We start from the raw sequence: 26223 nt of genomic DNA, 5'->3' as shown, positions 1-26223 counted from the left end.
CAATTATCAGTGGTAATTTTTGTATTACAAATTTTAGACACAATCTCTGAATCACAGGTACTTCCTAGAAGGAATTCCAGTTTGGTTCCACTGAGTATCCAAGATAGTGTGTTTCCTCATTCCCCTTTTAAGTTTTATTTCAGAATCCTTGATTTAAATTTAAAAAGCACCCTGGTGTGAAGTAGTGCTCTCTAAGGATTAGAACATCAGAGAGGATCCAGTGGTTTCCATCTTTTTCCTTTACCTTGAACCATAAGGGCGTATCACTGTACCTACTATATGAATGAGTAAATAAATGATTTTGTTTAGAGTTGCAGTTCTTTGAGACATAAGGGCTATGAAGTATTTTATACCCATTGTATTTTTCAAGTTTTTAGCACTTCACTTTACTCAATTTATTATCCACCCTGTGCTCTCCAGTGTTAGCTTCTCTTCCTGTTCTTTACATACTCTTTTTTATGCCAGATGCTTATTTGTTTATAAATTTCACTACCTAGAACAGTCTTCCTGTGCTTATTTGTCTTCACTTATTCCTTTTGTTGTTTGATTTTTTAAGATTTTAATTCTTTAATTTTAGAGGGAGAGAGCACATGAGCAGGGGAGGGGCAGAGGGAGAGGGAAACAGTCTCAACTAGACTCCACACTGAGCGTAGAGCCCAACATGGGGCTCGATCCCATGACCCTGAGATCATGACCTGAGCGGAAACCAGGAGTCTGACTCTTAACCGACTGAGCTGCCTGGGCATCCCCCGCCTTTTCTTATTTTTAAATTCCCTCTAAAAGGGTTACTCTCTTTTGCCATTCTCTCTGATATTTTCACAAGGTATAAACTCCTCTCTTGTGGGGTTTTTTAGAGTATTTGTAGTATTTAAAATTATTTATATGCCTCAGGAAGTAGAATCCTTTCCCCTTCACTATCAGAACAGTCTGATAGTGCTACCTTTGTGTGCCTGTTCTTCCACTGTACGTCAGATGAACTGAGAAACTAAAAGATGGTTTCCAGAAGTGTGTGATGGTATATAGGTCTAGGAATGAGTTTTGTAGTGAGTCCCCTCTCTAGTCTCACTTTAGAATCCACAGTTCTTATGATGGAATTGAACAGAGAAAGTTATTGGGGCTTCCTGTCCTGAGTTGCATTAGAGGAAGTGCTCTCTTTCTTCAGGGAAGTAGACAAGTTTTCTAACGTGGGTTCTTCCTTTATTCCCTTTTTAAAAACACAGCAATGACATGAATGAGCTGTAGTTCCCTTCTTTCTGTCAGTTTGGCAGCATCATCTTTAGCACTGTTGGGATGTTTTAGAATATTATCTGAAAAAATATTGTCTGATACTTAACATAAAAAGAGCTCTTTGAGGTAATATTGCAAATCTGAAACATTAAGATCTCCTGGTAGTAGTTCTTAACGGTTTTAGGATTTGGGGTATATAGCGTTAATTTGGCTGCTTTAACGGAATACCAAAAAATTAATGGCTTATAAACAACAAATTTATTTCTCACAATTCTGGAGACTGGAAGGTTGAAGTCAGGTTTGGGTGCTGGTGAGGGCCCTCCTCCAGGTTGCAGAATGCTGGCTTGTATCCTCATGGATGGAGAGCAGAGCAAGCAAGCTCTCTTGGCTCTTATATGGGCACTAATCCTGTTCATGAGGGTTCCACCCTCAAAATCTGGTCTAATTGTAATTACTTCCCAAAGACCCCACCTCCTGGTACGGTCACATTGGGGAATAGGGTTACAACATAGCATTTTGGAGGGACAGACACAGTCTATAACTAGTAATAAATAAGTAAACATAAACAAAAAATATATTTCTGATTATGTTTCGGAGTACATGTTCATGTTGTAAATGCTTACTGTGACATAGCTCATGGTGTGGGTGCTTGTCCTGTTTTCTGACCCTTAGATTTGAGAGAACTTCACTGTTTTTGTGTATCATTGAACATCTCTGGTGTTGCTCCCAAAAGTCTCTTATGTCTAAGTGTCTCGGTAATGTATTGGAGCTGTGTTGTTATCTGAGAAATAGTAAGGGAAAATCTCCCAGAGTTATTCTTTTCCCTTTTTAAAAATGTTTCTTTGATGGTTACTAGAAAGATGGGATTGTGTACTACGAGTTTTAGAGCTTCTCTGAATCATTTGTGTAAATCTAAAAGTTTTAAACTAGTAACACTAATTCTTTTTTGCATTCTGGGTTCCCATTTTTTCCCTGCTTTTTATTTCTAAATGAATATATTCTCTTATTAAATAGAGTTGTAAGTTTTGTGTAACTCTTGATTTTGGAAATAGCGTAAGATGTGGAAAATAAGTTTTCCTTACTCTTAGATGTGGTCTTTAGAAGCTGACCTCATTGACAACAGTAGCAGGTGCGTCTTTGTGTTCTTAGTTTGCTTGTGTAATCATCATGTACCTTTTGATTCTTACAGTTGGCTGAAGCTGGAAACATTATAGCCTACTAACAGGGTCTTGAGAGAAAAACCTACAGAAGCATAATTCAGTGAAATGGTTTTAAGTGAAAAATTATTCTTACCTAGCTTCCTAGAGTGGAACAGGGAAGTTTTGTATGTTGCTTTAAGAAGTATTTGACTGTGGACTCTTAAGTAAACTAGAATGAAATAGAATGAACCCAGTGGAAGGTCTGCAAACCCACCTTTGCCAACCCATCTCTTAGGACCCAGAGTTCAACAATACAGATCAGATTGACCTGTATGATGACGTGTTGACAGCCACCTCACAGCCCTCAGATGACAGAAGCAGCAGCACTGAGCCACCACCTCCTGTTCGCCAGGAGCCGTCTCCCAAGCCCAATAACAAGAGTCCTGCGATCCTGTACACGTACAGCGGCCTCCGCAATAGGCGAGCTGCTGTCTATGTGGGCAGCTTCTCCTGGGTGAGCATGGGGAACCAAAAAGCCTCCTGGGTAGGCTGGAGGGAGAGCGCTGGGAGGTGATGGCATTTTCAAAAACCACTGTTGCACTGTTTTGTGCTCTGATGGGGTTGGATTTCTTTTTCCTGGGATCAGGTTGGATTGATCTCTGAAAGAGAACTATCCTGAGGACGTACTGGTGCCGAAGAAAGCAATAAGTGGGTAGTTGCTTTTTCTGCCATCTTGTTAATGCCCCTGACCCTGGGGCTTTATGTCTAGCAGGGTCATCTGTGGGATGATTTCAGAATGAACACCTTGAACTCTTGGTGGTCATTCGATGGTCCTTTGATAACAGTGGGTGACAGGGATCAAAGACCTTGATAGTTCTAGTACACTCAGGGTAGGTGGTCATTGTTCTGCAAAAGTTCCTGTGTGACAGACAAGTTTTGGGGCTGGTGGAGGGAGGGTCCAAATTAGGAAATGTACATACTGAGGGGAAAGTTCCTGACAGTCATCAAACTGTAGCCTGTCAGGTCTGTAATTAAAAGCTGTTAGTAATCATTGTTTGAACTGATGACCAGCCAGCCCAAATGGCAGTCAAAGTTAAAATAGGTTTTAATTTTCTTAATCTTAAAAGATGGGGATTGGGAAGGGGGTGGGGGGTTTTGGAATTCTGGGTGGGTGAGGATAATAAGAAAAGTCTGTACTAATTGAACTGTTGATGGGCTCTTGGGTTTCTGTGGGGAGGTCATGGTTGTGACTAGAATCCTAGGTTTGGGGAAAGGGTTTGGGACATTCTAGGTGGGGAGGGGGTGTAGCTCTTGACATTTCTTCCTTTTCCATCTTGCCGGCCCCAGTGGACCACAGACCAGCAGCTGATCCAGGTTATTCGCTCTATAGGAGTCTATGATGTGGTGGAGTTGAAATTTGCAGAGAATCGAGCAAATGGCCAGTCCAAAGGGTGAGGTCTGGATTCGAGAAGCCCCTTTTAGTTTGTCATCATTAGGATAACAGGTCTACGTTGTATTTTGGCCCTGGATTTTAATCCCTCTGACCCCTGGCCCAGGTTATTGCCTTGGTTTTGGCAGAGCGCCTTAGAATGGGGACCTAGCTGCAATGTAACAATGTCCATCCATTGAGGGGCAAAAAGAGCTGATTTCTGGTTCCAAATAAGTAGGAAGATTATAGGCTGACACCTTTTTGTTGATGGTAGTTTTGTGTATGTTGTATTAGCAAGGTATGTTTTGCTTCACCCGTTTTCACTAAAAGTGGAAGAGAATTTCTTTGTTCTTCTCTTGGCTGCCTAGTAGATCTCACTCATTTTTAATTTTTCTTCCCCAAGGTATGCTGAGGTGGTGGTAGCCTCTGAAAACTCTGTCCACAAATTGTTGGAACTCCTTCCAGGAAAAGTTCTTAATGGAGAAAAAGTGGACGTGAGGCCGGCCACCCGGCAGAACCTGTCACAGTTTGAGGCACAGGCTCGGAAACGTGAGTGCGTCCGAGTCCCAAGAGGGGGTACGTGGAGACCATCTGTATGAAGGGGGGCAAGTTTGTGGGTTTGTTTTCTGTGGTGTGGGTTCTGCCTGCAATGTGGAGGAGTTGGTGGGGGGAGGGTGGTGGTGGTTATGGGTGGTGGCATGGTCAATTAGTAGACCCAAAAATGAGGCTGTGTACAGAAAAGAGCACTCTGCTGAGAGTCAGGTAGGTTCCGGTTATAGTCTGGTTCTGCCACTGACTCAGTTGTGTGACCTTGGGCAAGTCACTGTACTGCTTAGGGCCTCTTCCCCTCTCTGAAGTAGTTACATGATGTTTAAAGTTCCTGCCAACTCTAAATTATGTGGTTTTGTCTAAAAAATCCGTGTATAGTGAGTGGGCTTAATTACAACACGTGCTCTTTATAAATGACAAGCAGCCGCCCTAACATATGCAGGTAATGTTTGTAAAGATGGCTGTGATCTTGTCATAAACATGTGCTGGAAGGGTGCTCTATAAGGAATCAACCAAAAGGAATGCTGGAAAAGAAGAGTTTAACAATGTTTCTCCAGCCCTGTCCAGGGGAGAGGGTGCCCTTTGAGTTACCTGATATTTTAGTCTGCTTGGCAAGTATTCCCCACTAATAAAGCTGCATCATACTACCTTAGCTTGATGATAGTGTCCCTTGAGTTCACTTTACTCCCTTTGTCCTGATTCTGTACTCACCAAGCCACCTTCTGATACTAATTTGGTTTCCCAACTAGGCTCTCCTACTGGGAAGAGAATGCGCTGACCAGCCGACACAAGTATTCCGGTCTGCTTGGCAGTTATATTTCTCATTGTAAATTAATAAATTGGCATTCTGGTTTATGAATCAGTCTCTTGTGAGTTTGGTTAGCGTGAATCAATTTCCTAGGGTACAATCACCCCTGGGTGAACTGTTAAAGTCGAGTTTCTGAACCTGCGAAACCTGAGGACCAGACCTTGGATTGTCCTGACCTCACAAGGTGCAGCCACCCTGCAAGGCCTTGCCTGAAGCAGCCAACTGCCTTTACTTTTCTTTTATGACAGTGGGTGTGAGGGGTGGGGGTGGGGGAAAGTGTCATCACCTGCGTTCTGTCATCTTAGGTCCTGCTCTCAAAATAGTGCCTTGTATTGAATTGGGTGGTCCACTGGAACCTTGTATTGATTTATTGAAGGTGGAGATATGGCCACTTCTCTCTTGCATAGGAACAACTGTTCTTTCAACTAGATTGAGAGCCTAGATGGGTATAGTGTGAACTCCCATTGCTTTGGGTTAAAAGGCACACACTTTTCTTTGACAACTTGAATTTTCAAGTTCCTCTGTTTCAGAGTCTTTGTATAATTCAACCCTTTTCTGACTTTCCTAAGTTGCATAAATGTACAGTTGCATTAGGGATAACATTCCTACTTCCGTTTAGCTATTTACTCCTCAGTGTTCCCTTTCTTTGCTGAAAAGATGGTGGTGACGGAGTGGTGTTTTCCTGCTCTGTCATGTTGACAGACTTGGGTTCTGTTAATTCACTAAGTGCAGCTGGTGGACTTCCTCTGCCTACAAATGGTTGCTAGTCTTGCGATTATAGCCATAGGTACAAAACAGAACCCTCGCAGAAGTGGGAAGAGTAGCTGGGAGGGTGACTAACTTTCAGAGGATCCCACTTGCTAATACCTCTTTCTTTGGTTTGAGGGAACTCAGGGAAGAAACAAGTTGCCATGTGGATGAGACATGAAGCACAGGTGTGCCGTGATAGGCACCAGTGATCTGCTACAGTGGAGAAAGGGCGGTTGCTGAGATGATGGGTCCCCGCATGCTTGAAACCGGAATTGGGTTTACCAGCAAGTGTTAGTTTAAGGAGCACTCAACCTTTCTGTCCACATTTGACTGCTAACAGCATCTCTCTGCCTCCAAGACCCCGAAGGCCATGGGATCATGTTCTATTGGATTCCACGTTAACCAGGCTTGGAGTAGACTATTAAATTGGAGAGAGTGAACAAGCTTAACTGAGTGACTTGACAATGGACAGCCACGTTCCCAGCTGTAAACAAGCATGTGTGAGCCCCTGTTGTGCACAACACCATACCAAGGTGCTGTGGTGATGTTTCTCTGGGGTACTGTGTTTGGGCCATTGAAATACAGTGGGAGTTCCCCAGATATGAGGCTTGTTTTTTACTAAGCTTTTACTAGGAGTCCCTGCTGTCACCTGTGCCATCTGCTCATTCTGTGGGCACATCTTGTTTTGGCTTACCTCCCATTTTCTCTCTACTTCTCACTTGACCTCTAGTCTTCTGTGGTGTATGTCTCTTCCCCATCCCACTGACCAGTTTTGGTATGTGGATGGAGGAAGTATCTATCCCCTGCCCTTTCCTCACTTCGAATTCCCTGGCCAGAGTGCCTTTGCGAAGAGAAAATTTCAGATGCACAGTGGCATAGTACCGGTCTCAGGTCAACTAGTAGTGGTCTAAGGAGAGAGGCCCTGAACCTCTTAATCAGGGATGGTTGATTTTACATCCACTTGAATCCAGCTGAACAGTAATGAACAGACTTCTCAACAGCGTCATTTTCTCATGGGTTAATTAGGATCCTGCGTTTAGAAATAGAAAACAAATCTAAGGATAAGTTGTGAAGCACAAAGAGTTCTAGATAAAGATCATTCTTTGACATAGAATTGGGGTGATACTGCTTTCTGGATTTATGACTTAACTAACTTGCCTCTGCCCTTTTTTTCTGAGGCCAAAGAAAAGGGAGTAGATGATCTTACCTTCTTTCTCAGCTGCCTGTCGCCTTCTTCAGTATGGTGTTGGAGGACTCTTGCTGAAGGATGATGTGGTCCCGTGGGTACGTGTAAAGCCTTGGGCAGTAACGTTAGTTCTGTTTTGCTTCATAGGAATACCTCCACGGGCCCATTCCCGGGATTCTAGTGATTCTGCTGATGGACGGGCCACACCCTCTGAGAACCTTGTACCCTCATCTGCCCGTGTGGATAAGCCCCCCAGTGTGCTGCCCTACTTCAATCGCCCTCCTTCAGCCCTCCCCCTGATGGGTCTGCCCCCACCCCCAATTCCACCCCCACCTCCTCTCTCCTCAAGCTTTGGGGTCCCTCCTCCTCCTCCTGGCATCCACTACCAGCATCTCATGCCCCCTCCTCCTCGATTACCTCCTCATCTGGCTGTACCTCCCCCTGGGGCCATCCCACCTGCCCTTCACCTCAATCCAGCCTTCTTCCCCCCACCAAATGCTACAGTGGGGCCTCCACCAGATACTTACATGAAGGCCTCAGCACCCTATAACCACCATGGCAGGTAAGGACTATTTTGTTCCTTTCAGATCTGAGCCAGGTATAGTAGGGTAGACCATGTGTCAAGCATTTTGTTCTCCCTGAGGAAGTGAGTGAGTGTGAATTTTTGTGTTCTCCCTTGTGGAAACTCTGTTGTCATAGTGTTGAGTCCTGGGAAACAGTTAACCATCTGTTAGATAATGTTTTTTATTTGGTGTTTCATTTGCATCTAAGTCTTGACCCAAACCGTGTCTTTCATATTCCTTTTTAAGGATCTTGATTAAATCGAGGGCCGTATGTGGCTGTTAGGGGTGCTGTGAATGTCTAGCACTATTGGGTCACGCCAGAATTACAAAAGAGTATGTTGTAAATCCTGTCCTTGAAGAGAATGTGAACACATAAAATGTCAGCAGGCTGAGAACCATTTAAGACATCATATAGGAGAGCATGATTAAGTAACACTGTACTGTAGAATACGGTAAGGATGACAAGAGGTGTGGGCAATCAGGAATGGTGTTATTTCTGTGCAGCCGAGATTCGGGCCCTCCGCCCTCTACAGTGAGTGAAGCAGAATTTGAAGAGATCATGAAGCGAAATAGAGCAATTTCCAGCAGTGCCATTTCCAAAGCGGTATCTGGAGCCAGTGCAGGTAACTCACCCTTACCTTTGCTGTCTTCCCCTTACCTTTAGTTTTTCCATGTTTTATCATTTCTATTGGCAAGTTCAACTAGATAAAGTTGGAGCACTGTTAGATTCTCTAGAGTGGCACATTTTGAGTAGTATATAACCTGATTGTATGGCTTCAGGGACGCTCCAGGGTTATTTATTTAGCCTGTATCCAGACCTGCCCCGTGAAAACAAATTTAGTGACTAGACTATAAATAACTAATAATATCTTATTGTAGTATTTGTTGTAGAATGGAATTCCTGGCCTTGTGGAGATCTCAGTAGTTGATCAGTGGATCTAGTGTCTATGTAGTGCCTAGTGTAGATCCCAGGTTTTTTAGGACTGATACCCCAACTAGATGTGGTTTGATATGGAATCTCTTTATATTTGGGGGTCTAGACAGACTGCTGGCCTGCCTGTAGCCTATCCTAGAAGGAGGCAAGTCTGTTGGGTGTCATCGTAAGACATAATGTGCCCTTACAGCTAAGTCTTGCCCTGCTGTTAGTATTAAGTGGGCAGAACCAGGCGCTGTGACTCGGAGAGCCCTGGCATGGAATCTTTGGTTCTTTTTAGGGTTCTGGTCCAAGTTCACATTATGATATGAGTCATACTCGCTTCCTTCTTGTGAGTTTCCCACATTAATGTAAATGGGGATTGTCAGCTCTCCTAAGAAATAAGTTAACACTAAATATTACCATCTGTTTTCTGTAATTTCTCATCTTTGGCTGCAAAATTTGAATCCACAGAGTAGGTTAAAGACAGGAAATACATGTATTCTCTCTCTTTTTTTTTTCCTCCAGAAAACTTTCATTGACATCTGAAGGATTTTTTAATTAGAAAGTAATCTGTGCTCATTTTAACAAGTCCAATATACAGAGGAGTATAAAGGAAATAGTCATTGTACTTCCTTACCAACTCCTTCACTTTGAGATGATCAGTAACTGAATCTCTATCTCCCTTCCTTTTTGTTGTTCTCCTTCTAGTCATTCAGACCACAAATACTTATTGAATGCCTACAAAATAAGCAAAAATTCCCTACCCCGGTAGAGCTGACATCCTGGTATTCCTGGACTTCCACAGAATCACAGTTCCTCCACAGTTTCTATTCTGTTCTTGCTGCCCTGCACAGAGGAGGCAGCCAGTCCTCATCACTGGACCCCTGTCTGGTGTTATGCTTTCCTCGCACTGTCTTCTGTCTGTAATGCGCTTGATTTAGCTTGGAAAAGCATTGTGCAAGTACCCAGCCCCTGACCACGATACCTGAGCCAGGCATTGCTCACCTTTGGGGAATGAAGGGGGCTAATTCTTGATGGCAGCATAATTTAAAATATATATATCAATACACCCCACATGTAGACGTGTTAGATATACATCACATATATGTGTACACACATCTTTAATAAAAGTCCTCTATACAAGGGCCACCACCAAGACCACCTTCTACAATTTAGTGTCTGTCCCTCAGATTCTTTTTTCCGTGCATATGACAACATATATATAATTTTTATCCTTTTTACAAAAATGGAATACTGATTTTACAGATTTTTAGAAGTTAATATATTCTGGACATCCGTCAATATATAATAGTACCTAATATTTATTGAGCCCTTACTGTGTGCCTGGCACTGTGCTAAGCGCTTTACGTGGATTACTTTGTTTACCTACATATTTATCGCGTGCTTTTTAACAACTGTGTAGCATTTTATAAAACCAGTGTCCCATAATTTATTATAGCACCCTGCTGAAGGAACTTTATGTCTGATTTTTTGATAAAATAATGCTGAAATGTAACATTGTTAAGCATACATACTCGTGAACAGAAGTAGAACATTCTTAGAATTGCTGGGTCAAAAAGTATGCACATTGTTTATTGTAATGGATATTGTCAGATCACCCTCAGACCACCCTGCCCTGTTTTGTATGCCCACTAGCAACATCTGAGAACCTGTCTCATTGCAGACTGTTGGAATATAGGTGCCGTCCACTTTTATACCTGCCACTTAAGCCTCATCCATCTTACCATGGTTCTGTGGGAACGAGTTATTGCTTTGTGTCCTCCTGAGTTCTCCTTTTGGTCCAGTTAGTTTACTGCCTCTGCTCATCCTTGGCCTTTCCCATCCGTCCCCTGTCAGGGGATTACAGTGACGCGATTGAGACGCTGCTCACAGCCATTGCTGTTATCAAACAGTCCCGGGTCGCCAATGATGAGCGTTGCCGTGTCCTCATCTCCTCTCTTAAGGACTGTCTTCATGGCATTGAAGCCAAGTCCTACAGTGTGGGTGCCAGCGGGAGCTCGTCCAGGTGAGTTATCGGTTGCTCCAGTGGCCTACCAGCCCCGAGCAGCACTCTTCCAGGGATTGGCAGGGGGAGGAAGAGAGCCCAGGGGATCTGGCAAGGCCCTGGCTGGAAGAGCAGGCTGGCCCTGATGTCTTTAAGGGGAAGGAATTAACCAGGCATCTGCATTAACAGATGTCATGTCCGCAGTCCGTGTTGGGTGAGGCAGTGGGCTGTTTAGGAGTAAAGATAGACTGGTGTAGTTAAGAACGTGGGCTTTGAAGCCATACGTGCTTGGATTCAAATCCCAGTTCTGCTCCTAAGTACTTGTATGGCTTTGAGTATAGCACTCACTCAGCTTTCTAAGCATCATTTTTCTCATTTTAAAAAAAGGGACAATAGTGGTACTTCTCTGACAGACCTGTTGTAGAGATTGGGTGAGATAAGCATGTAAAGCTCCTAGCACTGTGCCTGATACATTAGTAAGACCTCAACACATTTGACTTAACTATTTTCCCAAAAAAGACTAGGCGTCAAAGAGCTAACATTCTCAGACATTGGGCCCATCATAGAAAAGTGGTTCAGACAAGTACCGGAAGATACCGAAACACAACACTCTTGGAAGGCATGTGGTAGGTTCTCTGAGCGAGGCTGAAGGGTCTTTCTAATAGGAAGAGACACCGGTCCCGAGAGCGATCGCCTAGCCGGTCCCGGGAGAGCAGTAGGAGGCACCGGGACATGCTTCATAACGAAGAGCGGCATGATGATTACTTCCAGGAAAGGAACCGGGAGCACGAGAGACACCGGGATAGAGAACGGGACCGGCACCACTGAGAAAGGTGGGATGAAGCCCCGCTCCCGGCTGTGGGCCGTCTTGTATAAAAGAGAAATTACTGACCGTGAAGATTCTGCTCTCTCTTTCTAAAGCAAATAAAGGGAAGGGGAGGACTTTTTGACTTAGGTAACAGAAAATTGAGGAGGGCAGATTTGGAGAGTTCTCGCCCTGAAATGGACCTGAGATTGAGCTGGTTTTGTGTGTGTCTTGTCTGCCTTAACCTGGTATCCGAGAGACAGCATGGCATCCGGCCTGAGGGCACAGTGATGCGGGCTGTATTAACTTTGCTCTTCGGCTTTCCTCATTTGTAAACGAACATGGTAAGAGCAGCTGTCTGGCTGAATCCAGAGCATTCAGCACTCATGGTACTTGTCACGTACCGAGTTCTCAGTAGATGATAGCCAGTTATATTTTCACCCCACTAAACTTTCAAGGTTTTTTCAGGAAACTGACCAAGACAAAAAAGTAAGAACATGGCCTACTTGTTAGTTTTTGAGATGCAACATTGATGATTTTAAGAATTAACATCTATTAAAGGGGTTCTGTAAAAAGCGAAAGATTTATGCACTCTGAAGAGAAACCAGAGTATTATTAAAGGGATTTTGAAACTCAGGATACTTTAGGAGAAAGCTGATCTGAAAAAAAAAATCATACTTAATAATGTAGAAACCGTGTGGAGGTTACTTCAATGGAAGGATATATTTGTTCGGGGAACAAAAAATTTACAGCGATTTTTTTTTTCCCAAAACAAAAGCAGAAGAGTTGTGAGGGAACTATATTATCTCAGGTTATGGAGAAGTTGAGTTAGGCTTGGCTGCATCCAGGGGCTCCAGCTGTGTCCTCAGGACTTAACCCCTCTGCATCCCCAGCTCTGCTTTTTCTCAGTCTTCTTCCTCAGACAGGCCTCAGTGTTTGGGGTGGGGGAGGGGAGGGCAGAAGGCGACAGCAGCCCCATCGTTCCAGTCCCTTCATTCTATCCCACCAATTTAGCTATCCCGACTGAAGGAAAGCTTCCAGCAGAGATTGTTTCTAGTATACAAGTAAGCAAGAGTGGTTTTGATTCTGTTTCTCTGGAGACCTTTAAAAGTAGTCTAGACTCTGGCTAGGATGATCTGTTTGTGGTTCCTAGAAGCTGCTGCATGACCCAGATGACTTTAGAGTCTCTTCTCGACTTTGGTTTCACATCAGGCGTGTTATGAAGATGTCCTTGTTTTTTGTTTTTCTGTGTGTGGTTTTTTTTTTTTGCCAATTTGGTTGATCTGAAGTAATGGTAACTGAACCAGGAGGGTGAGGATTAGGAACGGCTCTCGGGTGGCTAGGGGCTAGGTGGGTGGTGACTGGTTGAAGACGAGAAAAGAGACCCTGCCACTACCTGGGAATGCCTGTAGTTCACCAGCAGTAGCTGGACCCTAAACGGTAGGCAAGTGCAGCGTTTGGCCTGCTGACAACCTACTAACAAGAAAGGAGTTCTGTTATAATTTCCCTGCCACCCTCTACTTTGTTGTTTGGCATTATCTGCCATTAATATAAGCAGTTATAGCTGGAAATTTCGTTTTGTTGTCTTCTTTAGGAGGCGAATGAGTGGGAAAATGAAAAGTTACCATTTTTTTTTTACCTGCTTTCCTTCTCTGTTCTTAAACCACTCATTTATTCCACAAAATTTTAGCGGGCTTGACATCACTGAAATCTAAGATAATCCATGTAAAATCAACAGTTAGGCTGTGGGTTCTAGATTTTGCAACAGGTAGAGTTGGGGGAGGTGCCCATGTATCCCCAGGACGCTAGGAGAGATGGGGCTCACAAAGAGCTCTGGCCTAACTCGGCCTCGGAGTGGGCAGGAGGGCGGGCACTAGAGTAGACCTCTGTCCCTGTCCCACCCCTTCTGTGGCAGTAGCAGCATGTCCCTGCTCCTGTTGGAGCTGGCGCAGTTGCTAGTGTTGCTGTAGGTCAGGTGCCACCCCTTCCCTAACCCTGCTGCTCACAGTGTGGGTCCTTCAGAGTGGAAAAGACTAGAATAGTGACCAGGGAGGTACTTGTCCGTGCAGAGGATGAATTAGTCTCTGGGGCCACATTCCCTTTAGCAGTTAGAACATATAACTGCATGTCACCATTCCTGGTGGCTTTGCTTCTAACAGCCTCTTGACAGAGAAATTGTGAGATCCACTGATAACGAGTATTTGGGGATTGAACATCTGAACCTGAAACATAAGCTGTCATTTTGCTTCATTTCTTCCACCTGTAAAATGGGCCTGTTTTTCCATTATGAGGGTGATGCACTTTGGATAACTCTGAAGAACCTATAACCTGGTAGTTCCTAGAAAACAGTCATTTGGCTGGTGGGAGGAACTCTGGAACAGGTTTTCCAGGTCCCCATTTTTTATCCCTTAGATATGTTGGTTATTCCATCCAAATAACTACTCCAGAAGAATTGAATCAGACACCCCAAAAATGTCAGTTTCTAACATCCTCATCTTAAGGACTCTGCATTCTATCTGCAGTCACCAAGTTGTGAGGTAGGAGGTCTCATGTTGGGGAGATGGTACTTGGGCCCATTTAGCTGGAGACCTGTGCAAGTTCTGTGTACAACACGTTTTAGTTAGAAAACACTAGTGTTCATATTGTATGGATGGTGTTCCCTAAAAGCCAAAGGTGTGTTCTGTCTAGAGGCAGCAATACAAACAGCAAGCTTTTCTGTCCATTCTTCCTCAGGATGGGCACCACCACCAGGGCACAAAGTCTCATCGGCCACTTTGGCTTCTGCCTGCATCCAAACATTACCACCAAATGTAACCACAAGCTCTAAGAATTGGGTGCTGCAGTTGACTTTTTTTGATGTACTAGTTCTCCTTTGTTGTTTTGTATGGACAGTTCCCAAATTATATCTCTTTTGGAGTATGTGCGTATGCTTTGAAATTTGAGGATATCCTTAGGTAATGTGGAGCTTTGGCTCCAACTTCTTGTAGTTCTCGGCTCTTGGCTCATTATTTGAGGATATTATCCTACTTAAGATCTAATCATTCTCACCTCATTTCCTTTCTCCTGGTCCACTGAAAACTAAACATTCTGTTCAGTTTTGATCCAGTGCAAAGATTCAAAAACCCAAATGGTATGAAGTGGAGAGGCACCAAGGGCTTCAGTTTTCCCCCATAGAAAATGAGACAAACGCCTGCCAGTATAGGTGTTTAGAGAAGCCAGAAGGCAGCGGCCTCTGTAACAGACTCTGAGGAGCCCAAGATTAAACAGTGCCAGTTCAGAATGTTGAAGGATCGGGCAGCTTGTGGATGTTTTTTTCTTGGATAGCTCCTCCGGGTTACGGAAGAGCATACGTAAAGAGTGAGCATTTGTGTGTAGGCTGTGTTGTGGGTTTGGCCATTAGTAGAAGTCTTAAGCCTGGATTGAATCTCTCTTTTTCCTGTTAGCTATTAATTCTATTTTATGCAGTCAGATTGACTGGGCTGCTCCCCGGCTTACTGATGCTGCAACACTGCAAAAGGGCTGGCCGTACTAGGGACCTTAAGTTTGGTAGAGATGTGGTAAGTGGCTTAACAGTGCCTTACTGTTTGGCAGAAGTTCTTAATTGTGCTTTTAGGTTCCTTGAATGGTAACTACTGGTTCTTTTATTTCCGTGCTCTGCTTTCTCTTCTGGCCTGGCCAGATAACTCTTGCTTGGTATTAGGCTGTTTTTTGATCCCTTACTCAACACTGTTGTCTGGGAAAAGATTTAGAAACCCTTGACTTTTAGTACAGGTTAGAACATTCCCGGCTCTTTGTGTGTGCGCATGCACACGTACTCGTAAGGACACTGTTTGGAATGTTTTAAACAAGTCTTCTTGAAAAGAAAAGTTTAGGAGTTTCCTGTGTAAGTACATGCTCCCTGCTAGGGCCTCTCGGGTGTTTGGGGGTTAATGGGTTTGGTTATGTGCAATTTGTTTTCTTACCATTGTACCTCCCATTTCCAGATTTTTACCCCTCCCCTTAAGGTAAGCTCTGACTTGCTCAGAACAGATTTTCTGAAATGGTATTTCAACTCCCCATATTTCTTTATTGCAACTCTTTTTGGATTGTTGTAGTTTCTATACTTCTCCAGCCAAAGTCTCCTTTTCAGTCAAACTGCTTTGAGACTTTGTTTCATTGTCTGTTTTCCCCTAACCTTAAAGTGAGATGTCACTGCTTTTTTCTCTCTACTGACTGTAGCTTCTGCAACCATTCCCTCACTACGCACAGTGCCAGACGCCCCCAGACAGTCCTGCTTTCTTTCCTTCACTTTCCCAGGCTTGCATTCTGTCTGTGTATATATCCTACTTCATTCATTATAACCTTAAACAAGGCCAGTGTAATTCGAGTAAGCCCATCAATCGGAAGGTAACCTCTAACGTGTGTTTTCTTTTTCTTCTGATGTTCTCATTGCAGGAGTCTGGTTGGAAGCAAATGTTTTTTTAATGGACTTGCATCTCCTCACCTTGATCAGGACTAAAGGACGGAGGCCACTCCACCCCTCCCCCTTCCTCCAAACCCCTAGCCCCCTTCAGACACCCAGGGAATACCCTCTGCCCTACAGGATTGAAGACTGCCTGGCAGCCCTCCCAATCCCACACCTCCTGTTTGTCAGGGGAAGGAACCTAAAGACTTTGTGTGGTTGGGAGGGGTGGCAGACAGGAGGAAAACATGTCCAGGCCCCTGGTCTCCATAGAGAATGGTGCTTTGTCCAAGGAAACGTAGGAGTTTCTGATTCTCCAGGAGCAGTTCAGTGGTGAGGTTGATGGGAAGACTTTCTTCCCAAAGAAAAAGGATCCTCCATGCAGGATCTAGGAGAGTGACTGGGTGTGCCAAAATATGCCCAGGGTCCTGCCCTCAGCACTAGGTTTGATGGGGCCAAGAGGGTCCAAACCCCTTGCTAACATACCACTTCTTTGTTTAACTCCTTTACCTTCCCAGCCCTTTGAGGAGGGACCCTGAGAACAGAAATTCCCTTAGGAGAAGCTTCTCCTGTTCTTGCTTTTTCTTCTTACATATTGACGGTTCGTTTCCCTGACCTCCCAGAGGGCTGAACCTTTCCACCTCCCTGCTGCCCAGCCGCCTCAGTGGACTTGCCCCTCCTAAGCAGAGAAGGCCCTTGAGGTTGCTTGCTGCTGGGGAGCCCGGCAGAGCCAGTTACCACCCTCTGCTGCTTTGTGCTTGGTTGCCTCTTGCAATAACCAGTTGTACTAGGTGTTCCCTTTCCTGGGGCTTTTCCATTTCGCACGTGGAGCCCCTCCCCCAGGAAGGCTGCTTCCTTGTTTTAGAGGAAGCTACTGCCCTTGGGAGACGGGGACAGCGGACCTCAGCACTGAAGAACCCTTGTGAACTACCAGGAGGGGTGGGAAAGGAGGCAGGCTGGGCAGGCTGTGGCCTACTTCCATAGAGGCTTTTCTTTTTTCAGGTTCGATGTGAGCATGGGCTTGCATCCCCCAGGTACATACATATTTTACTTACTGTGGGAGAACCTGGCACTAGTAGGCAGGTGAAGTCACAGATTTGTTGGTGTCTTTCCACCTTTTGACTGTTGACGTATTAATAGTTGCCCTCGCTCTATGTGGAGGTGCTTCCTGCCTCTGATGAGGAGTGAGGAGGAAGTGGAGCCTGACTCAGATGAGCTCGGCTCAGAGTTCTAAGGACCACCACTCTGGGGGCCATTTTCTACACAGGCAAATGGAATTGCTTTTCCCCTAACATCCAAGTTGTGGTGTGGTTGCTGCTGATGGCGGCAGCAACGGTCCTGCGCTACCGCATGCACGTACAGGGCATTTGACACCTAGCAGGAGAAGAGACGTGGCATGTGAGATGGTAGGGTCACTGGAGACCCTTCTGACTCAGAGGGAAGAGACTGAGTTGGACTGAACCCTTCCTCTGTTCCCTGCACGTATCTGACAAAGCCCTCAGTCAGTCAGTGAGGGGGTCCCCCCAGGGTTGGACAGGCACATTCCCTTGGGACAGAGGCTACACGTTTGTAGCTTTTTTCCCCTGTCCCCAACCCCATCCCCACCTCCACTTCAGAACATGGCCCCCCGCCCAACTGGCCAAGTGTTAAGTGATGTGCTTATCCTTGAGAGCAGCTCCGGGTGTCTTTTTAAAATGTAGAGAAAACGGAGTATGGTGACAGTTTAAGGAAAAAAAATACATAGAATACCAGAAAAGCCGTTTACCCGGAGAATTTTTTTCTCCCCATTTTTGTTTTGTTTTTACTCAATGACACAAATTTTAGTTTTATTTCCTGATAGCAAAAGGAAAAAAAACCCAGCCCTCAAAAAGGCCAAGGCCCCGTCCCCCTGTTGTCGGTGATTTGTTTGTCTTTCTGATAGGTTGAAAATTGTGTAATAAACTTGATGACGCTGTCAATCTTTTATACTGCATTGTATTTTTTTTCCTTTTGTAACAAAATATTTTTAAATAATAAATGGGGTGTGAGCTGTTTTATGGATTTTGCATTGAATAGCTTTGTTGAGGTGTCTGGGACATGGGCCGGGGCTGATGCAGAGGCTGTGGGATGACACTGAAGCCCCCGAGTTCTGAGCTGGAATCCCAGGTCGGGTGTGTGGTGGCCTGGGGGACACTAGGGAGCCTCTAGTGCAGATCTTTGGAAGTGCCCCCTTGAGGCTTAGCTTGCTTCCTTAGCCATCTAAACTAAGGGAAGAAAAATTCCAAGTTGTCCTTTGTCTTTCAAGATTCCTAAGATTCATTCTCTGAGTAAATGTCCTCCCTCTACAGTTCAGTTCTGACGTTCTCAAATTCAGGAAGGGAAGACTCCTCTGCTCGGAGTCTGGAAGTATGCTTGCCAGTGCCTGCTTGGGCGGGGTGAACAGCAGCATAACCTAACTGAGCTGAGAACAGTCGCTATTCTGCCTCTCACACAGCGGTGTTTTAAGAATCTGAGAGAGTAGGGGCGCCTGGGTGGCTCAGTTGTTAAGCATCTGCCTTCGGCACAGGTCATGATCCCAGGGTCCTGGGATCGAGCCCCGCATTGGGCTCCCTGCTCAGCGGGAAGCCTGCTTCTCCCTCTCCCACTCCCCCTGCTTGTGTTGCCCTCTCTTGCTGTGTGTCTCTCTGTCAAATAAATGAATAAAATCTTAAAAAAAAAAAAAACCTGAGAGAGCAAATGTGAACATGTTTTGGGAACTGGGTTGCTATCTCAACATCGGGAAGTACAGATTAGGAAGTTTAGGAGAATGTTGTGGGTGAGCTCCTTGGAATTCCAGAAGGCTTCTGGCTTTTCAAAAAGCCAGGTGAGCCAAGAGGAGAGTTACATGTATAAAAAGATGAACCAGAGACCATGTGATACATAATGTGTATTGGGACCTGCAAAGGCAAGATCAGCATAAAAACAAGAAACCTTCAGGGGGCCCAGAATCTCTATGACAACGCACAGTGTGAGGGAAATACGAGTGGGCTCTTAAGGCAAGTTCTGTGGTCCCGTGCTACGCTTGCTAAAATTCCTGTTTTTGGCTGCATCCACTTCTACATGAAGCCTAGAAATCTACTTTTTATATCCCAGATGACTTTCATGTAAACTAAAGTATGAGGACTGGTAGTTTAGAGAAGTCAACACGTTCTTCATTGAAGCGCTACCATAGTGAAACAGAAAGAGAATGACCCTTGGGTTACTCTTCGTTCAAATCCCAACTCTTACTTTTTAAGCTAAATGCCCTCAAACAGGAGGTGACTTAACATTCGAGTTGATTTTCTTCTGCCTCACAGGATCGTGGTATGGATTAAATCTACTCTGCCAGGCACTGAATGAATACTAGCCTCCTATACATTGCTGTCATGGTGTAGAGCCAGAAACCCGAATCTGTGTGTCCCAGGTGCTTCCTGATTTGGGCCAGACCTCAGCCTCTAGAGATGGCCACTGCAGTCACTTGTCAAGTTCTAGCCATGAGTGTGAATACCTGAGCAGGTCTCTACCAGCCCATGTGACCAAGCCCTACAAGCCCTACTCCTTCACTCAGGTCCTCTCCCCTGTTCCAGAATATTGATCCTTCAGGTCTAGATAGGCAGTAAAGTGACTTCCCTTGGCCTTCAAATATAGCATCTGACCACATTAACCCTGAAAGACTAGCTTTGCTCATTCCCATCCCCTGCTGCCTCAGTTTCTGTTGTATGATGTTTTATTCTGGGGTGACTACGCCTGCATGTGTGGCTCCAGGAAGCACCCGGAAGAATGAGTATCTGTGGAGCCATCCACAGGAAGCACAATGCATTAAGCTCCCGGAGAAGCATGAAATAAATGAGAGGACTTCCTGCTCTAATTCTATCCCCATTGCCAACCACTCATTCTCCTTAAGTGGTACCTGTTGAGTAGAATTTACTCGATCTAGACTGAGACTCCTAAGACAAGATTTCTAGATCCAGCTGTTAGTAACCAGTTGTGTGATGCGTGGCTGTTCCTTTCTCATCTCTAAGCCTGCAAAGTGGGGGATTAGATTCCTTTCTAAGGTGCCTTTTAATTATAAGCCACCTCTAAACTTCCAGCTGAGCCTTTCATTCATTTATCTTGTGTTGCCAGGAGAGTGACCTTAACCACTGAACCTCTAAAAGAAATGGGGAGGCCACGGAGAACAAGTTCCTGTCTAGCTTGATGCCAACAACTTCTTCAAAGCACAGCTAGAGAAGGCAGCAGTGTGAGCAGCAGAAAGGGGATTGGTGGGGTTTGTCACTGAAACATCAAGGAGGTTCCAACTGGATTTTTTGTTACTGTTTCAGTGTTTCATGGTGGATTAGACCTGTCTACTACAGTTTTTGGATGGACTCCAAAAGCAGCCAGGAGGCAAGGACACAGAAGGGGTAGGAAAGAAGAAAAATGATTAAGTGCTTTGGACAGTGGAGACCTTCACAGGATGAGAATGAGCTTGATCACAGGAAATAAGCAGAATTAAAAGCCAGCACGGAAATGCCTAAAGATCAATTAACTTTTGACTTTGAGCAAGAGCAGATACTCTTCTGACAGCAGAGGGGCCATATGGCTCAAGGTTTTCTAAAGTGGATTCTGTCATGGCTCCTGGTGGCTTCTTGGGGGGAAAGAAAAAAAAAGCCACTACTGAGTAAGATGAGAAAGTTTTAAAGACGGTTACTGGAAAAGGAAATGATATATGCGTGTAGGGCAATATTTCTCCAGCTGAAAAGAAAAGAAAAAAGGAAGGAAGGAAGGGGGGAGGGGGAGGGAAAGGAAAGGGAAGAAAGAAAAAAAAAGGAAGGAAGGAAAGAAAGTATGTTTCCTTTTACGTTAACTTGAAATTTTAAAATGACCAAAAAATACTGGCAAGTTTTGAATATGCTTCTTCCAAGTATTCATGCCTCATTCTGGTAAGCTGACAATGATCTGTAGGAGGAATGAGAGAAAAAATGCTGGCTTTGAGGCAGAGGTGAAGAATATAAGCAGTCTTTTAGGATGACAGGCTTGAAGAAGATACAGAAGTTGGCAATGCCTTTAGGGATTAATTCAGGCTAGAGCTGGAGGAAGAAAATCATCACTGCTTTTGTGTCCACACACAATCGCTCAGCACAGCCTGAGAACAAACCGCTGGGAGAGTCCCTGCCTTCCCTTGGAGTGGATGAAATTCTAGGGACAGGTGCCATAAGGAAAAGGCTACAACTCCCATGATAGAAAATACACGTTTATTATAAAATAACGTTTGTTTCATGATGAGAGTAGAAAAATAACACTATGAGCCGCTAATAAAGTTCTGGAGCTCAGTCTCTGAGGAACAAGGTGAGAGGCTTGTGCATCACCCTGGGAGCAGACCGTCCCGAGGCTCTCTGTGCTCGTGTGACAGGGGTGGCACAGCACATACGAGGAGTATGTGGCTCTGGTCCTGCTGGAAGCCCAAGGAGCCTACAGGGTCCACACAAGATGCTCTGGCCACGAGGATCAAAGAGAACTGGAGCTCAGCAGGGAACTGGTTCTGAGACGGGCCAGGATGGGCCAGCCTTGCCCCTCCCTACACTGGAGTATACAACAGTTCTCTTAGGCTGATGGTCCTGGTTTAGAAGATGATGCCCAGTGGCCTCACACTCAGTTTGTTGCCCGAATGTCTGTGTTGAGGAAAAGCTGCAACCCTTCCCAGGACAACCTGACCCACCAATTCTCATTGGTGTGGCTAAAGACCAGAAGAATCTGTGGTCTCAGCCCATGAGGGCTGCTGGCTGAAATGCTTGTACTTCAAATCCTGTCCATACTGATGGCAGAAAGAAAGAAAGAAAGAAAGAAAGAAAATGTTAAAAGGCCAGTGAACAAGAGCAGCTGGTCTGAACTGTTCTATATTCCAAGCTTCTTGGCCCCAGAGAACAAGGAGAATGTCTTCCCTGAGTAACTGTCTACCCTGAATAGGAAAAGCAATCCCATAGGTACCCCGTTTCCCCCTTGAAAGTGCTTCAGACCCCTCAGGCTTCAGAAGAACAATGAGTCCCTCCCTAGGATGAGATGGGAACCCAACCCTCAGGTGACAGGAAATGGTCCCTCAGCAGCGGTACCTGGAGAAAGCCGTCAGGGTGAGCACCTCAAGCAGCAGCTCTGAACCACAGAAGAAGAGCAAGATGCTGTTCATGATGGCTTCCAGGCGGAGTACGTAGGTCTGCAGCAGCAGGTAATAGGAGGCCATCATGGCAGATGGGAAGGTCAAGGCCACGCTAATACCAAGTGGCATCTTTCGTTGGCAGAGGTTCCCCTTTGTACCTGTCAGACACAGCCCATGGAGTCATCTCCAGGTGGCCTGCTTTCCCTGGACTCAGAGAAAAGGTTGGGGGGATGGGATGGGATAGACTGGCAAGGCAGAGAAAAATGATCCTGAATGGGGATGGGCAGATTTATAAATGGGGTCCCACTGTGCTAAAAGTGAGAGGCTTTGGAGGTGCCACAGGATGGAGTCATTCACTCCAAAGGTCCTGCTTCAAGTCTGGCTCCCCACTCAAGGGACAGTGACTTCTTTACTTGGGGGAAATATTTTTTTAATTATAATATATAATCATTGAAAACTTTTCAACTAATATAAGTACAGAAAATAATTTTAGAAAATACAGAAACTAAAAGGCCCCATAACTCCCCACTGGAGATAGCCATCATTACAGAACGATGTATATTGCTTCAGTTTTTTTATGTGTATATACTTAACATATTACTACTTATTATAAAAATAGAATCATACTCTACATACTGTTTTCAACTTATTCTTTCCCATCTAAGTTAAGACATCTTTCCACGTATAACTACCTTATTCTTTTTTTTAATGGCTATGAACAATTTCATTGAGGCAATTCCATAATTTAATCCTGTATCGACAGATGTTTAGTTGTTTCCAATTTTTTTAAAGATTTTATTTATTTGAGCTAAAGAGATCACTATGGAGGGGGGAGGGGCAGAGGGAGAGGGAGAAGCAAACTCCCCACTGAGCAGGGAGCCCAACGTGGGGCTCGATCCCAGGACCGAGATCATGACCTGACCTGAAGTCAGACACTTAACTGACTGAGCCACCCAGGCGCCCCTCTGTTTTTTTTTTATTTTATATTTTAAGTAATCTCTACCCAACATGGGGCTTGAACTTACAACCCAGAGATCAAGAGTGGCACACTCCACGACTGAGCCAGCCAGGGGCCCCTCTAATGTTCTGATGTTACAAAATATGTGGCCATGGGCGCCTGGGTGGCTCAGATGGTTAAGCCTCTGCCTTCGGCTCAGGTCATGATCCTGGGGTCCTGGGATCGAGCCCCGCATCGGGCTCCCTGCTAGGCAGGGAGCCTGCTTCTCCCTCTGCTTCTCTCTCTCTCTCTCTCTCTCTGACTCTCATGAATAAATAAATAAAACATTAAAAAAAAAAACAAAATATGTGGCCATAAGCTTTCTCCAATAGGTACTTTGCTATCTGTAGAAGTGTTTGTTTTTTTCAACCAGTTTTAGATGTGTAATTGTCAGGACTAAGAATACAAATTTTAGGGGCACCTGGGTAGTAACTCAGTCATTTGAGTGTATGACTCTTAATTTCAGTTCAGGTCATGATCTCAGAGTTGTGAGATCAAGGCCTGCATCAGGTTCTGTGCTCAGTGGGGAGTCTGCTTGAGATTCTCTCCCTCTGCCCCTCGACCCCACTCATGCCCTCCCTCTCTCAAATAAATAAATCTTAAAAAAAAAATACAAATTTTACATGGCAAAACTATTAGCAAAACAATTGTTCTAATTTACATTCCCAAAAAGTGTGGGAAAAGAGAGACCTGGTCCTCACACCCATTCTAATACTGGGTATTTGGAAATCTTTTTAATCTGATGGATGAAATTATTATTTTGTTGTCTCAATTTGCTTTTTATTAATGAGTTTGGGCATTTTATCATGATTACTGATCCTCTGTAATTATTCTTATATGAACTGCCTATTAGTGTCCCTTACCAATTTTTAAAATTAGGTCATCTTTTCTTTAGTGACTTATGTGAGCCTTCTTAATCCTTTGTTACATGTGTTGCAAATACTGTTTCTTCTCAGCTTGTGTTTTAACACTGTTTTCTGGGATAAGATATTGTAACTAATAATGAATTTGCTCTGGATCTGTGAGAATAAAAAAGTTGTCCTAGGGGTGCCTGGGTGGCTCAGCTGGTTAAGCACCTGCCTTCAGCTCAGGTCATGATCTCAGGGTCCTGGGATCAAGCCCCATGTTGGGCTCCCTCTCCCTCTGCCTGCTCCCTCTACTTGTGCTCTGCTCTGTCAAATAAATAAATACAATCTTAAAAAAAAAAAAAAGGGTCCTAAGAAATCCCTATTCAGAGAGTGGAGGGGACCTTAGTGCTGACTTGTGTGACATATACTGCCCTGAACGTGGGGTTACAGTCAAATCTATTCTCCCAAGCAAGCCAGTGAGAGGAACCAGGCTCTCCTAACACTTAGGAAATTAGGAAGGAACTATCTAAAATATCATGCTACTGCCCACCTCTGGCCCTACAGAGCAACAAGTAAAGCTTGACCCAAAATATGAAGCAGCTTGAAAGTTCAGAGAGGGAGTAATGGGACATTCCACCAGATCCAATCTCTTATTGTGAGACTAGGTTATGTACTTGTTCTTGTTAATCAAGCTAATCAAGTCTGTCTGAGAAGGAATGGAAATATTCTCTGGACAGCACTCACCAAAAAACAGTCGAATTACTTCAATTCCAAGGTAAAGGAGAAGCATCACCACATCCAGTACTAGGTTGGCTGTTGGATATGGTAGCAGGAGAGCTGCCGACACAAAAGCCAGAGTTTGCAAACATAAAACAGCACCCACAAGAACTCCCCTACACCTGGGGATCAAGAGGGCATGCGTCTTATCAGCTTTCCGTGAACTAGTTAGTGAGATGTGGGTAGGATCTGTTAACCTGCTACAGGATACATTAACTCACAGTGTGACTGTGTCTGTTAGAGGCCGACTCATTATTAGGGGATTTCACTCCTAAATCCAAAAGTCTGTGAGGCCTCCACTCTCCAAAATGATTGGATCTACATGGGTACACTGGCCACTGAATAGTTTCTGAGGGTCACCAATGAGCTTACAGTGGAGCTCAGCAAAGACAGGTGACGAGGGAGAATAAGGACGGAGAAGCCCACATTTCCCAAACTGAGGAAACTCTTGCTAAGGGGCTTCCTAGTGAATCATTCTCAAAGAAGCCATATGATGAAGAAGTGAAGAGGAGCTACAGAAAAGGATGAAAAATAAGAAGGCTCCTGATGGGAGTTGACTCTGGGCTTAAGTGCGGAAGGGATGTTGAGGCAAGGGTAGTCAAGCCCCAGGCCTTACCTTTATACAGAAATATGAAGAGTTCCAGCAGAAAATAGGTAGCATAATACCACCCGTTCAGAAAGAACAGGATTTCCAGCGGGGTAGAAGACAGCCGTTTATCTGAAAAGATGAGCACAAATAAGAGGGATGGGCACGACGGCACATCAATCTCTGTTCTTTGAATGGTTCTGTGCCTAACTTGAAGAAAACACGAGGTCGCAGCTAGTGGGAAAGACCACTTGGGGTACTTCTGACTGCTGATAATGGGAGGGTGTGTGTGTGTGTGTGTGTGTGTGTGTGTGTGTGTGTGTGTGTGTGTGTGTGTGTGTGTGTGTGTGTGTGTGTGTGTGTGTGTGTGTGTAATGGGAGGGTGTGTGTGTGTAGGGGGCTTCCTTCCCAATGGGAGGGTGTGTGTGTGTGTGTGTGTGTGTGTGTGTGTGTGTGTAATGGGAGGGTGTGTGTGTGTAGGGGGCTTCCTTCCCAATGGGAGGGTGTGTGTGTGTGTGTGTGTGTGTGTGTGTGTGTGTGTGTAGGAGGCTTTCTTCCATCCCCGGAATCACCGTCAAACCCGACTCTTGTCTTCGGGGTGAAAGGCAAGGCCGCTCTAAGATCTTAACCCCGTCACTATTTGGGCCATTGGGGCGCAAAGGCCACCACTGGCCAGCACTGGCCTGTGCGAGGTCACACAGCAAATTCGTAACTGAGCCGGCCTGAAATAGGCCCAGCCCAGGATCTGGGGGTTTCTGAGACCCGAACCTCGAAACCAGGCACTCAGGGAAAGTGGGGCTGCGAAACCCCACTCTAGACAAGTGAGGAGCGATGTCCCTAACACCCGAGAACGAAGAGTTTAGGTCGGGCTCTAACGGGGGGGAGAGGGACACTGAAGGCATCAGAATCCGAGACTCACACACCTCCAGAATCTCACCTCGCGGCGCCATCTTCAGTCCCCATGGAAACTGCGTACGCCGCCGCAGCCGCTCCCAGAGCAGCGAGGCGCGGCCGGAAGCGGGGATGGAGCGACCCCGGCTGCTGGCCCCTCTGTCCGCCCGCGGCAC

At 45.1% G+C, this 26223-nt stretch overlaps 2 protein-coding genes across 9 annotated transcripts in view; one reads left to right on the top strand and one right to left on the bottom strand.

Annotated features, from left to right (window-relative positions):
• Window positions 1–20271, top strand: part of CPSF7 (cleavage and polyadenylation specific factor 7) — a 24936-nt gene extending 4665 nt beyond the window's left edge. For 3 of the 7 annotated variants that reach the window (XM_027578468.1, XM_027578469.1, XM_027578472.1), the window contains exons 3-10: window positions 2662–2880; window positions 3714–3817; window positions 4199–4371; window positions 7236–7650; window positions 8156–8274; window positions 10425–10593; window positions 11238–11405; window positions 15812–16057. In XM_027578468.1, coding sequence (XP_027434269.1) covers window positions 2662–2880; window positions 3714–3817; window positions 4199–4371; window positions 7236–7650; window positions 8156–8274; window positions 10425–10593; window positions 11238–11400 — 1362 coding nt within the window. In that variant the 3' untranslated portion in view covers window positions 11401–11405; window positions 15812–16057. Of the gene's footprint in view, window positions 1–2661; window positions 2881–3713; window positions 3818–4198; window positions 4372–7235; window positions 7651–8155; window positions 8275–10424; window positions 10594–11237; window positions 11406–15360; window positions 15382–15811; window positions 16058–20137 lie in introns of those variants that run through there. The other 4 variants (XM_027578470.1, XM_027578471.1, XM_027578473.1 and 1 more) reach the window with 4 other exon arrangements.
• Window positions 10603–26223, bottom strand: TMEM216 (transmembrane protein 216). 2 transcript variants are annotated; one of them, XM_027578477.2, is made up of 5 exons: window positions 26080–26168; window positions 25187–25288; window positions 24538–24630; window positions 21905–22106; window positions 10603–10799 (listed from the first exon to the last, which is right to left on the bottom strand). In XM_027578477.2, the coding sequence occupies exons 3-5, from the start codon at window positions 24581–24583 to the stop codon at window positions 10724–10726; spliced, it is 324 nt and encodes a 107-aa protein (XP_027434278.1). In that variant the 5' UTR covers window positions 24584–24630; window positions 25187–25288; window positions 26080–26168; the 3' UTR covers window positions 10603–10723. The 2 variants fall into 2 exon arrangements, with proteins under 2 accessions (XP_027434278.1, XP_027434276.1); XM_027578475.2 differs by lacking the exon at window positions 10603–10799 and adding an exon at window positions 20598–21609 and having other exon boundaries at window positions 26094–26223.

Source organism: Zalophus californianus, chromosome 11 (genome assembly GCF_009762305.2).
Source record: "Zalophus californianus isolate mZalCal1 chromosome 11, mZalCal1.pri.v2, whole genome shotgun sequence".
In the NCBI taxonomy this organism is placed as follows: domain Eukaryota; kingdom Metazoa; phylum Chordata; class Mammalia; order Carnivora; family Otariidae; genus Zalophus; species Zalophus californianus.
The sequence above is the reverse complement of the archived record's forward strand: the minus strand, read 5'-3'. Positions and strand labels throughout refer to the sequence as shown.

What these genes read in the sequence shown, in the direction of transcription:
- TMEM216 (XM_027578475.2), bottom strand. An exon ending in CTTCATATTTCTGTATAAAG is followed by an intron (nt 24,631 to 25,186) that starts GTAAGGCCTGGG and finishes TTGTGTCGGCAG; the next exon opens with CTCTCCTGCTACCATATCCA. An exon ending in AGTAATTCGACTGTTTTTTG is followed by an intron (nt 22,107 to 24,537) that starts GTGAGTGCTGTC and finishes TGTGTCTGACAG; the next exon opens with GTACAAAGGGGAACCTCTGC.